The sequence below is a fragment of the Monopterus albus genome, unplaced genomic scaffold (assembly GCF_001952655.1).
Source record: "Monopterus albus unplaced genomic scaffold, M_albus_1.0 scaffold214.1, whole genome shotgun sequence".
NCBI classification, from domain to species: Eukaryota; Metazoa; Chordata; class Actinopteri; order Synbranchiformes; family Synbranchidae; genus Monopterus; species Monopterus albus.
This window is the reverse complement of record NW_018128094.1, coordinates 914,002-927,371: the sequence shown is the minus strand read 5'-3', so window position 1 is coordinate 927,371 and position 13,370 is coordinate 914,002. Positions and strand designations below refer to the sequence as shown.

General features: G+C 44.2%; 1 protein-coding gene across 1 annotated transcript in view; it reads right to left on the bottom strand.

The window, feature by feature from the left end:
- Positions 1–3,011: 3,011 nt before the first annotated feature.
- LOC109971074 (NACHT, LRR and PYD domains-containing protein 12-like) overlaps positions 3,012–13,370 on the bottom strand; it is a 14,093-nt gene continuing 3,734 nt past the window's right edge. Inside the window, exons 5-13 of the mRNA XM_020619102.1 lie at positions 9,276–9,351; positions 8,864–9,092; positions 6,758–8,636; positions 6,478–6,651; positions 6,210–6,383; positions 5,924–6,097; positions 4,777–4,950; positions 4,478–4,524; positions 3,012–3,781 (exon numbers count right to left, since the gene is read on the bottom strand). Of these exons, the coding sequence (XP_020474758.1) occupies positions 3,246–3,781; positions 4,478–4,524; positions 4,777–4,950; positions 5,924–6,097; positions 6,210–6,383; positions 6,478–6,651; positions 6,758–8,636; positions 8,864–9,092; positions 9,276–9,351 (3,463 nt within the window). The 3' untranslated portion in view covers positions 3,012–3,245. The remainder of the gene's footprint in view (positions 3,782–4,477; positions 4,525–4,776; positions 4,951–5,923; positions 6,098–6,209; positions 6,384–6,477; positions 6,652–6,757; positions 8,637–8,863; positions 9,093–9,275; positions 9,352–13,370) is intronic.

Here is a 13,370-nt window from a genome sequence, read left to right as displayed (position 1 = left end):
GGAGGAGGGAAAAAGCCACAACTGAGATATCCTCTCGGCTTGCTTCTCTGTGTTTTCTTGGTCTTCTGGAACTCAGAAAACAACTGGACAGAGTCTCCAGTAGCAACTGCTGAACAGGCTCCTGTTACTCTTTTTTCTGTGGTTTTTAAATGGCTTCTTGTCACGTAGGCTTTATCCTTTCCAAACAAAATTCCTCTTTTTGCCAACTGTCAGTTATCTCTTTGGGGCAGTTTGTCAGTTGAGCTGTTGCATTATCTTCTTGGTCACCTTCGTTCCACACCTGGGGAGTGCCTGCAACACCAACTGTCACCTTGATTCAATGCTGGTTTTTCCCTCATTGGGTCTTCTCCTTTTCTTACTTATACATCCATCCATCCGTCCGTCCATCCATTTTCCTCCGCTTATCCGGAACCGGGTCGCGGGGGCAGCAGTCTAAGCAAAGATGCCCAGACTTCCCTCTCTCCAGACACTTCCTCCAGCTCCTCCAGGGGAAAGCGGAGGTGTTCCCAGGCCAGCCGAGAGACATAGTCCCTCCAGCGTGTACTGGGTCTTCCCCGGGGCCTCCCTCATACTTATACATTTCTTTTTAAATGTAAAATCACTTTAATTAATTTTTCAATATAATAATTTCTCATTTTAGCTTTATACATTTGAATACTACTTGTTGTAAACAGAGTACACATAAAGCATCTTATGATTATCTTTACTTACTAAATATCTTAATTTCCTACTTTATGCCTTTTAGCTCTTTAATTATTCTCTCTTCTCAAACTCCTCTTGCTGTTTTTGTCTTTCTCCTCAAAATCCACTTCTTGCTTCCACTCATCCATGACCAGATATTCTGCATTTTCCTCCATTTCTTCATTCTCTTCTTGCCACAGGTCTGCCATTTCCTCCTCCGTCGGTCCAGGTGTGATGGGGGAATACAAGTTTACTATTAACTCCTCCATATACTCTTCCTGCACCTGGATAGTTTTTGTCACTGGCAGGCTTTCCTTCGAGTCGAGTAACACTTTTCCATTTTTATCTGGCCTGTCTGTTGTCTTTTTATACTCTGCCTCCTTAAACAGTGGGCATTGCAGTATTTCTTCCAAATACTCTTGTTGTTCCTGTGGGACTTCTAGCTGTAAAGAGACAATCTGTTTAATGGCCTCTTGTAGCTCCTCCTGTAAGGTAATTTCTGATACCGGATTGTCAAAGGCTGGCACTGCTGGGACTTTTCCAAACTCCCTCCGGGACTCGTTTTTACAGCTCCACTGACAACATCAATCATGATAATCCATTAATATCATCCAACTTTAGAGTTGACTTGACCTCACTGTGGGCTTCCAGCTGGACAGATATTGAACAGAGATGTGACTGTTAAACCGTGAACAGAGCTGGATGCTGCTCAGTGGATCCTGACAGCAACAACAGCAGAGTGAACTGAGACAACAATAATCATCACACAGAATCAGAACCATTTTACTGAACTGGGGCCCGTTTCAAGGAGGTTTAACAAACTCAGAGTTCAAACCTGAACTCTGAGTTGACTTACACAGAGTTGGAAAACTTGGAGTTTTCGGTTTCAGAACAGCTGAAAAGAGTTGGTTTAATCAACTCTGAGTAGGTTGACTCAGAGTTAGGCGCGTGCAGCGCGACTATAAAAAGCCCTGAACAATGGAGTGAAGAAATTACGAGTCACCATGGCAACAGGACCAAGCCAAAATAGGTCTGCGTTTTTCCCCGACAGAAATGGATGTGCTACTACAAGCATATAGTGACTACGAGCCCATATTCCGTAAGAGAAGCAACACGGTTGCAGCGGCGAAAGAGAGAGAGTTAGCTTGGGGGAAAATAGCTGCCGGAGTCAATGCGTAAGTTTACATTTTAATCATACAGTGGTCGGTGTAAGTAATTACTAAATAATGTTAGTAATGTTATTATTTGTCACTTGTAAAGTAAGGAATGGTTCTTAATTCTTCAATAATTGAATGAGTAACTTCAGTAATTGCATAAAATACCGATTTTTGTACGAATTAAAAGTGCAGTTTTATGTCTACCCTTGCTTAAAATTCCTATTGTGGTTGATATGGGATTTGTAAAGTAATGATTAATAAATAATCCAGTACGTTTTATGGAGAGTAATTATTACATTAATCAAAACACTTTTTTAAAATTGACCCAACACTGATGTAATAATATAAGAATTGAATTTTAATTTTCATAGAGGTGCATGGATGGGAATATGTGTCCCATCAATGCATCCAACCACATTAGGAAATCCTGAAGGGGATTCTAATTATTAGTTTATTTCCAGAGGTCACAGCAAGATGTTATTAACTGATCATCATTTTTCAGATTAGCCTTACTGAAACGAATTCAATACCACTAACCTGCAATCCTGTGAAACTCCTCTTTAATGGCTCTGAGGGGTTTGTGCCCAGGAAACACAACAAAAAATAACAGAAAGCGCTTGAGGGTGAGGCACACTTTCCGAACTATTCTACATACTGTGGCCTTACTAATGTGCTCTGCATCCCCGATGTTATAAAGAAAACTACCGTTTGCAACAAATCGTAACGCAACACAAAGCATCAGCTCGGATGTAAGAGCACGGCCACGATGGGTGATGTGTCTGATGTATGGGTGGATAAGATTATTGATATATGTTATGGACTCTCTAGAAAAACGGTACCGCTCAAATAAAAATACATGGGGATATGACAAAAAATCAACTCGTGCCCTCAATATCCTCTCCCGACGTAAATGCAATTCCCTGAAAATTAATACAGCGTCCTCATCTACAGGATCCTCTATGAATGGACACGCCATTTTGGTCTCTGCGTGACAGAAACGTGTGCAATCTATGAATGTACAACAAAACCTGCTCCCAACCAGGTTAGGTTCACAGAGTAAGTTGCCATAGTAACTGACTCTGAGTTTAGATTACCTCTCTTTTTGAAACGGGTTTAACTTACCCCGCTTTCACGGGTTTAAGTTACCTCCGTTTCTGGAACCGAAAACTCAGAGTTTTCCTTATTTCGGGGTTAACAAACTCAGAGTTTCAACAAAACCTCCTTCTTGAAATGGGCCCCTGGTAAAATGTTGATGGTCAAAGTGATGAAATTAGACAAATGAGTGTTTCGTGTCTGAGTCAGACAGGTCTGCTTCACAGTGCAGAGTGTGTGATGGTGAAGAGAGTGAACTTTGATCTCAGCAGCTGATCTTCAGTCAGAGTTTCTGTACACAGGAGACTCTCACACCTACACACCACACAGAGACACTGAGGAACCAGGCCAGATGCAGAACCCAGGATAAAGAGGTTCAGTGAATGTGGTGCTGAAGGTGTGGAAGTGGATCAGTGTGTCAGAGGAGATTGTGTAGAAGGACAGAGTTCCAGCAGGACAGTCCACATACACTGCTACTCTGTGAGACACTGAGGAGGAGGAGGAGGAGGAGATGGATGTAATGTTCTTATTGTGACAGACAGAGTAACCGTGATCAGAGCAGAACAGACTCCAGGACTTATCATTCCATCCAAGCACACAGTCATCACTGCCTCCTTTCCTCTTGATTCCTCTGTAACTCATTGATATTTCAACCTTTCCTCTTAACTCCACCTCCCAGTAACAGCGACCAGTCAGGCCAGTTCGACACAGCAGCTGAGACCAGTGGTCAAATCTGTCTGGATGATCAGGATATGACTGATCCTCCTCCACCCCTGTCACCTTCCTGTTGTTGTCAGACAGTCGTAGTTTTCTGTTCACTGTGTTTGTGTCCAGTTCCAGTTCACAGAAATCTGATGGAGAGAAAAGACACAGCTGCAGTTTATCACCTGTTGGTGTATGAACAACTTTACTGACAATTACTGAGAGGAAATCATTCACACTGACATTTCCTATTCACTCTGACTCATGTTTGGCTCCATTCAAACTGAAATGTGACAATCCAGTTACACCAACATGAGCAGTGACTTAACATGAGATGCCAGATGTTTCCTGCTGTGGCACAAGGAGAGCAGCTAATGGAGATCCACATAAAAAACACAAGGACTGAATCACGTCTCACTTATCAACCTGGCTCATCATCTTCAACTGCAGCACAGAGCAGCTCTGAACCAGCTGCTTTCTACAACTTTGATCAGCTCCACCAACAAACTGCTGAAGTACGAGCTTACGAGCAGCACCTGAAGGCAACACGGCTCTTCTATAATATCACTGACAGAAGAAACAAAGTTGGCTTCTGCTGGCTCCACTGTTAATCACATGTATTGATTAGTGTTGGTGGGTCACTGTGTTCACTGTTTTTGTGTCTGTGGATTTTAAACCGACTGACTGAATTCTAACATGTTTCCAGCCACGTGGACAAACATCAGAAGCTAAATCCTGAATGAAACTCTGTAGAGACTCATCTTTGTCCTTCAGTCAAGGAAATGTCCACATCTAGTGGAACATGTGCAGCTGGGTTCTCAGGAATCAAACTTAGACACACTCACACTTCCTCAGACCACGTCTCAGTCTCTGCGGCCCACCATGGTCGACCCTGGAGGAAGAGACAGTCAGTGTCAGACACCTTCACTCACATCCACCGTTAAACATGGACCAGAGTTCCCCTGTCAGTCAGAGACACAGTGTGAGAGCTGCTGCTGTCTGTGGTCAGTCTGAACCCGAGAGAGTCTGGTTTGTGGTCTGTCTGTACCCAAGAGAGTCCAGTCTGTGGTCTATCTGCACCCAAGAGAGTCCAGTCTGTGGTGTGTCTGTACCCGAGAGAGTTTGGTCTGTGGTCTGTCTGTACCTGAGACACTCCATTCTCCAGTGTGGATCCTCCAGTCCAGCCGACAGCAGCTTCACTCCTGAGGCTCCTGGATGGTTGTAGTTCAGATCCAGCTCTTTCAGATGGGAGGGGTTGGAGCTCAGAGCTGTGGCCAGAGAAGCACAGCCTTCCTCTGTGACCAGACAGCCTGACAGCCTGAACACACACACAGTCATGTTTCCATCACTTCACAGGACAATACATTGACTTACAGTCATTTCCTGAAGAGGTATCATCACCTGAAGCCAGATCTACACCCTGAATTGTACTGATGTCTGTTCTGGGGATTCATATACACACACAGGTTGTGACTTTCAGTTTAAACTCTCTGCATCAGTGGGTCTTTACATGTTTAGCAGTGCAGCTGCCCTCTGAGGACCAAAACATTGTGACATCCCCACTTGTAAAGACACAGTTTAGTAGTGGATAATGCTGTAGTCAGCAGTTTAAACAGCTCATTTAAACAGGGGGCAGCCTTTTACATTTAACTGTCTGTTCTGAGCTGCAGTAATGGAATCAAAGTGTCAAAGCATCGACACTGTCAGGAATCCTGTCCTTGTTCTTAAAGCTGCACTTTAACCATCTAAACCACTGCTGTTCTGTTCAAAGCCATGAAATGTGCCTGAGTCCACATCCCAGCGCTTCAGGGTCTTTATATATGCCAGCCGTCCCTTCAGCCTCCCCCCCAGCCCCAAATGAACAGGAAACTCCTCAGCTGGCTGGACAGGCCTGACTCAGTGTGGCAGGTGCATCTGTGCTGAGCCAGGTCTCAGTCAGAACATGACCATCCAGGTTCTGATCACTAATCCAGTCACCGATACTAAATGATGAATTGCTGCATAATGGCCTCATGTCATAAAGGGCCACATGTCTGTCAGAAATGCTGAGAAATGATGAACAGAGAAGGCCCCAGAAATCCTCTGCTTCTTCTCTTTTAGCTGTCACCATCTGTTTCAGTCAACAGACTGTATATTCCAGTGCAGCTGCTCACATGAACTTAAGATCAGACACTGGGATTTACTCAGTGAGGCAACAGAGCTAAAGAAATCATAACTTTTTGATCAATAAAAATGTTATGAGCATTCAACTTGAACGACGCAGTAGAGGAATGAACACCCTGTAACCTGACCTGAGAGTTTCCAGTTCACAATGTGGACTCCGCAGTCCAACAGACAACAGCTCCACTCCTGAGTCCTGCAGGTCGTTATTACTCATGTCCAGGTGTGTCAGACTGGAGGACTGGGAGATGAGAACTGAGGACAGGACTTCACAGCTTCTCCCTGACAGGTCACAGCCACTCAGTCTGGAGACAAACCAGCACAACAATAGAAACCAGTCAGTTAATACTCAGTTCATATATATAATATCAATAAATGCTTAATGGGTAAACTTGTAAAAATTTGCTAGAAACTGACCTGAGAGTTTTGAGTTCACAATGTGGACTCCCCAGTCCAGCAGATAACAGCTCCACCCCTGAGTCCTGCAGGTTGTTGTTACTCAGGTCCAGGTGTCTCAGACTAGTGGACTGGGAGCTGAGAACCGAGGACAGAGCTTCACAACTTCTCTCTGACAGGTTACAGCTGCTGAGCCTGGAGATGAATTAGTTAGTTAACACTCAGGTCAAATATATAAAATCAATAAAAATTTCAAGGGTAAACTTGTAAAAATTATTTAGAAACTGACCTGAGAGTTACGAGTTTACAGTGTGGACTCCCCAGTCCAACAGACAACAGCTCCACTCCTGAGTCCTGCAGGTCATTGTTACTCAGGTGCAGGTGTCTCAGACTAGAGGACTGGGAGCTGACATCTGAGGACAGAGCTTCACAGCTTCTCTCTGACAGATTACAGTCACTCAGCCTGGGGAGAAACCAGCACAACAATAGAAACCATTTACAAACATTAGCTGTTTGTCTAGACTAAAGACAAAGATCAACTTAACCTTGACTGTTCTATGTGCACATACAGAGCTTTGTTGGAGGCTCTCACCACAGGCAGCAGCCTCAGAAGAACCTCCTCTGAAGCAGGGTATTTCTTCATCTCAGGTGGCCGCCTCAGAAGAGCCTTCTGTAAAGCAAAGAGATTCTTCAGCTGAGGCAGCAGCATCAGAAGAGCCTCCTCTGAAGCAGAGTATTTCTTCAGGTCAAACACGTCCAAATCTTTGTCTGATGAGAGTAAACTGAAAACCAGAGCTGACCACTGAGCAGGTGACAGTGCCGCTGTGGAGAGGCATCCTGATCTCAGGGACTGTTGGACCTGCTCCACTAGAGACCCATCATTCAGTTCATTCAGACAGTGGAACAGGTTGATGCTTCTCTCTGGAGACAGATCCTCACTGATCTTCTTCTTGATGTACTCGATGGTTTCCTCATTGGTCTGTGAGCCACTTCCTGTCTGTGTCAGCAGGCCTCGTAGGAGAGTCTGATTGGTCTGCAGTGAAAGACCCAGGAGGAAGCAGAGGAACAAGTCAAGGTGTCCATTTGGACTCTGTAAGGCCTCGTCCACAGCTCTCTGATAGAAGAGTGTTGATTTGTTTGTGAACACTTCAGACCTAGAGGATGTAGTGTGTTCTTCTGCCAGCAGATTGACTCCAGAGGTGATGAAGGTCATATGGACATGAAGAGCAGCCAGAAACTCTTGAACACTCAGATGGATGAAACAGAACACCGGGTCCTGGTACAGTCCTTGCTGCTCTTTAAAAATCTGTGTGAACACTCCTGAGTACACGGAGGCTGCTCTGATATCGATGCCACACTCTGTCAGGTCTGACTCATAGAAGATCAGGTTGCCTTTCTGCAGCTGCTCAAAAGCCAGTTTTCCCAGAGACTGGATCATCTCCCTGTTCTCTGGACTCCAGTGTGGATCTGTCCCAGCTCCTCCATCATACTTGACCTTCTTCAGTTTGGTCTGAACCACCAGGAAGTGGATGTACATCTGAGTCAGGGTCTTGGGCAGCTCTCCTCCCCCTCTGGTTTCCAGCACATCCTCCAGAACTGTAGCAGTGATCCAGCAGAAGACTGGGATGTGGCACATGATGTGGAGGCTTCGGGAGCTCTTGATGTGGGAGATGATCCTGCTGGCCTGCTCCTCATCTCTGAACCTCTTCCTGAAGTATTCATCCTTCTGAGGGTCAGTGAACCCTCTGACCTCCGTCACCATGTCCACACACTCAGGAGGGATCTGATTGGCTGCTGCAGGCCGTGTGGTTATCCAGAGGTGAGCAGAGGGAAGCAGGTTCCCCCTGATGAGGTTTGTCAGCAGCACATCCACTGAGGTGGACTCTGTGACATCAGTCAGGACCTCAGTGCCATGGAAGTCCAGAGGAGGCCGACACTCATCAAGACCGTCAAAGATGAAGATGACCCGGAACTCTTCAAAGCTGCAGATTCCTCTGGTTTCAGTAAAGAAGCGATGAACCAGTTCCACGAGGCTGACCTTCTCTTTTACCAGATTCAGCTCTCTGAAAGTGAATGGAAATGTGAAGTGGATGTCCTGGTTGGCTTTGCCTTCAGCCCAGTCCAGTGTGAACTTCTGTACTAAGAGTGTTTTCCCAATGCCAGCCACCCCCTTTGTCAGCACTCTTCTGATTGGTCCATCTCTTCCAGGTGGGGGTTTAAAGATGTCTTCTTGTCTGATGGCTGTTTCTGGTCTGACTGGTTTCCTGGATGCTGTTTCCATCTGTCTGACCTCATGTTTATCACTGATCTGTCCAGTCCCTCCCTCTGTGATGTAGAGCTCTGTGTAGATCTGATTCAGAAGGGTTGGGCTTCCTGGTTTAGCAATCCCCTGAAACACACACTGGAACTTCTGCTGCAGCTTCTGCTTCAGTTTATGTTGACAGACTCCTAAGTGAACAAACAAGAAGTTAAATCAGTGAGTGGATCCTTCATAAAGTCACAGACTCTAAACATGTCAGTGTGTGTAGAGTTTGTATCATCAGTGGAGACAAACAGCCTGTGGTCTGATGCAGATGTGCGCAGCATATCTACAGCAGAGTGTGTCAGTGGAAACCTCTCCCATTTCACCTCCACTTCCTCTTTCCACCATGTTAAACCTGTTCAAACCCTCTTACTGCTCTGCAGATGCTCAGCCAGCTCCTCCTGCTTCATCTTCCTCAGGAAATTCACTGTGATCTGCAGAAATGACTCTCTGCTGCTCCTCCTCTGCTCTTTGTCTTCACTGCCCAACTCATCCTCATCCTCCCTCTGACTCTCTAAGCATTCCGGGTAATCTGGACTCAGGGCCCTCTGGATCTTCTTCAGCTCGTTCTTCACAAAAGTGACCATGTTCTCCTCCAGCAGCTGGAACAGAATGAGAAACTGACCAATGAAGTGTAACTGATTGAACCCAATATTTGATTCATGTTTCGGTCTGAAGGCTGCTGGTCTGAACACAGCAGCATGGAGTCTGTCAGGACCTGACTGGGTGTTTAGCATTCACTCTGTGTGCTTCCTATGACAAAGTGTGAGTCTACATATACGCACCATAAATATGGAGTCCAGGTCTGGCTGATGCTGTGCCGACTGATCACTGTGAACCTCTGAGCTCTGCTGCTGAACTCTGGGGAGGAAACAGACTTGAAGGAAAAGCCAGGACTCACATCTGACACAACTTATTAAAGGTTACTGATGAGGTCAGACTCCTGCAGTGCTGACATGATGACAGCAGGCAACTGGCAGACAACTGGGTCAGGAGTCAAGAGGGAGAACATCATGACCAGCTTCAGTCTGTGCGGAAGAGTCATCATTAACATGAACAAATTGGAATCTTTCTGATAAATAAGATTTGAACCAACTTAGTGTGGTTCCTTTAATCCCAATAACGTTCAAGTCTCTGCAGCAAGATGCTGTGATCAGTGGTGTCAAAAGCAGCACTGAAATCTAAGAGGACAAGTATGGAGACAAGTCCTTTGTCCAAGGCTAGGAGAAGATCATTGGTGACTTTCACCAGTGCAGTTTCTGTACTATGATGACTCTAAATCCATCCTGACTGAAAATCCTCAAACAAATCATTCTTGTGCAAGTGGTCACATAACTGCTTAGCAACAGCTTTTTCAAGGATTTTAGAAATAAAGAGGAGATTGGATATTGGTCTATAGTTAGCTAGAACACCTGGGTCAAGAGTAGGCTTTTTGAGTAGAGGTTTAATTACTACAACTTTAAAAGCCTGTAGAACATAACCTGTTAATAGAGAGAGGTTAATGAGATCTAATAAGAATGTGTTGATTAGGGGCAAGACGTCTTTGAGCTGTCTGGTCGGGATGGGGTCCAGGAGACATGTTGATGATTTAGATGAAGCAATTGTTGAGGTCAACTCAGAGAGATCTATGGGGGAGAAGCAGTCTAAGTATAAATGAGGTCTGACAGATGTTTCTAAAGCCATTGTACTCAATGGCACATCCGTGAGAGTTGTGAGAATGATATGACCAATTTTTTTTTCTAATAGTTGTGATTTTATTTTGTAAAGAAGCTTATGAAGTCATTGCTGTTGAGATCTAAGGGAATGTTAAGGTCAACAGCACTGTGGCTCTTTGTCAGCCTGGCTACATTGCTGAAAAGAAACCTGGGGTTGTTCTTATTTTCCTCTATCAGTGATAAATAAAATGAGGTTCTGGCACTATGAAGGGCTTTTTTATATGTTATTAAACTATCTTTCCAGGCTAAGAAAAACTCTGACTTAGTGGAGCGCCACCTCCTTTCCAGTTTTTATGATGCCTGCTTTAGGGAGTGGAGCTGTGAGCTGTACCATGGGGCCTCCTCTGTTTCACTGCCTTCCTTTTCAGAGGGGCAACAGTAGCAAGTGTATCAAGGCTGTAGCGCTATCAACAAGATTATCGACTTGTGTGGGAGTAAAGTAAAGGTGGCCGCCCTCCATTGTGTTGGCAAATGGCACTGAAGTAAATAATGATGGAATTATTTCCTCAAACTTGGTAACAGCATTGTCAGATCGACATCTACTGTAGTGGAATTGTTTCCCACATAGAGTATAATCCATTAATGTAAATTCAAAAGTTATTAGAAAATGGTCAGAGAGAAGAGGATCTTGGGAAAAACTATTAAGTGTTCAGTTTCAATGCCAGATTTCAGAACAAGATCAAGGGTGTGATTAAAACAGGGACTGGATTTATTTACAGTTTGAGAAAAGCCAGTTGAGTCTAATAATGAATTAAATGCAATCTTGAGGCTGTCATTGTCAGCATCTACATGAATATTAAAATCACCCACTATGATTATTTTATCTGTACTAAGCATTAAATTAGACAAAATCTGAGAAGTTCAGTTAAAAACTCTGAATAAGGGGCAACTGGACTGTATACAATAACAAATAGAACTGGCTTTTGAGTTTTATAGTTTGGAAACATTAACAATGTGAAGCCTGCAATACACTCAGACAAAGCTGGGACAGAGACCTGTTTACTTCTGTGTTACATCGGCTTGCCTTTTAATTGCACTTTTTAATCATTTTCAAACTAACGATACTAATTGTTGCAGTTTTGTCCCATTCCTCTGTATACAAAACTTGAGCTGCTTAACAATCTGTGGTCACCGCTGTCTGATTCTCCTCTTCATAATGCTCCACACATTTTCAACAGAAGACAGATGTGGACTGCAGACAGGCCAGTCAAGCACACATACTCTGGGTCTACAAAGCCAGGCTGTTGTAGCATGTGCAGAATGAGGCCTGGTGTTATCTTGCTGAAATATCCGTGGACGTGGTAGCATATGTCTCTCTAAAATCTCAGTACACACCTTGGCATTTGTGGTGCCTTCACACATACACAACTCACCCATGCCATGGGCATTGTCCCACAACATCACAGATGCTGACCTTTGCACCATCACTGATAACATCCTGGATGGTCTTTTTCATCTTTGGCACAGAGAACTTGACATCTGTTTTTCCTGAAAACCAGCTGAAACGTGGACTCGTCTGACCTCAGAACACGTCTCCACTGTCTGTTGGTACATCAGAGATGAGCTTGGGCCCAGAGAACTCTGCGGCCTTTCTGCACAGGCCTGACATCTGGCTTCCTCTTCACATAATAGAGTTTCAGGTACATCTCTGGATGCAGCGGTGGACTGTGTTAAGTGACAAGGTTTTCCAAAGTGATCCTAAGCCCATGAGGCTGTACGGTAGCATGACGGTTTCTCATGCAATACCTCCTGAGGGCTCAAAGGTCCCACACATGCAACAGTGGTTTTGCCCCTTGGCCTTTACACACTGAGGTTTCCCCTGATTCTCCAAATCTTTTCACAGGATTATGAACTGTTAATGGTGAAAGAGCTAAATTGTTTGTAATGTGGTGTTGAGAAGTATTGTTGTTGAAGTGACTGACAATTCTCTCATGGAGTTTGGCACAAAGTGCTGCCACAGCCCATCCTTGACTGAAAAGAGGTGGATGCTCCTTCTATACCCAGTCAGGATCCCTTCACCTGTTACCAATTAGCCTGCTACTTTTGGAATAACACTGAAAACCTTTTCTTTGTAACTTAATTCTCTTGATCCTTTATTTAACTAACAAATTAAAGTTTTCATTGCATTTTGGAAAAGGTCCCAACTTTTCTGGAAATGGGGTTTCTAAATAAACTTGCTTTGCTTGAACATGAATGACAGACGCACAATGTTTCCACCATGTACAGGTTCTTAAACTACAAAACAAGAGTCGCTGAAGAGTTTTAACTCTGACACAATGCATGCTGGGAAGTCTGCTAGTTTTGTTTCTTATAAAACTTCATGTAATGAGGCGAGTGAACTTTCAGCAGTTCATTCATTCAAGTCATCACTTCATGTTGAAACAACTAGATATTCTAAGTTAAATTAACATGAAATTAAATCTACACATTTACATTAACAAGAAAATCTTAGTTGATTCCACTAATATCTGTCTGTGCAGATTTTCAGTCATCCAGGTCACTAATATCCACTAATATTCTTTCACCTGTGCAATATTGCAAAAATCAGGAGCATCCTGTTTCAAAGTGATGCTGAAAAACTGGTCCATGCATTTGTTACTTCCAGGCTGGACTACTGTAACTCTTTACTATCAGTATGTCCTAATAGTTCCATAAAAAGCCTCCAGTTAATCCAAAATGCTGCAACCAGAGTACTGACAGGAACTAGCAAGAGAGAGCATACTGTATCTCTCCCATATTAGCTTCTCTCCACTTGCTCCCTGTAAATTTCAGAATAGAATTTAAAACCCTTCTCCTAACATACAAAGCCCTTAATGACAAGGCTTCATCATATCTTAAAGACCTCATAGAGCCTTATCAGCCTAACAGAGCACTTCGCTCTCAAAGTGCAGGTTTACTTGTGGTTCCTAGAGTCCACAGAAGCAGAATGGGAGGCAGAGCCTTTAGCTATCAAGCTCCTCTCCTATGGAGCCAACTCCCAGTCTCAGTTCGGGAGGCGGACACCCTCTCTACCTTTAAGATTAGACTTAAGACGTTCCTTTTTGATAAAGCTTATAGTTAGGGCTGGATCAGGTGACCCTGAGCCTTCCCTTAGTTATGCTGCTATAGGCCTAGGCTGCTGGGGGCCCCATGATGCTCTGAGTTTCTTTCCCCTCCCCTCCCCTC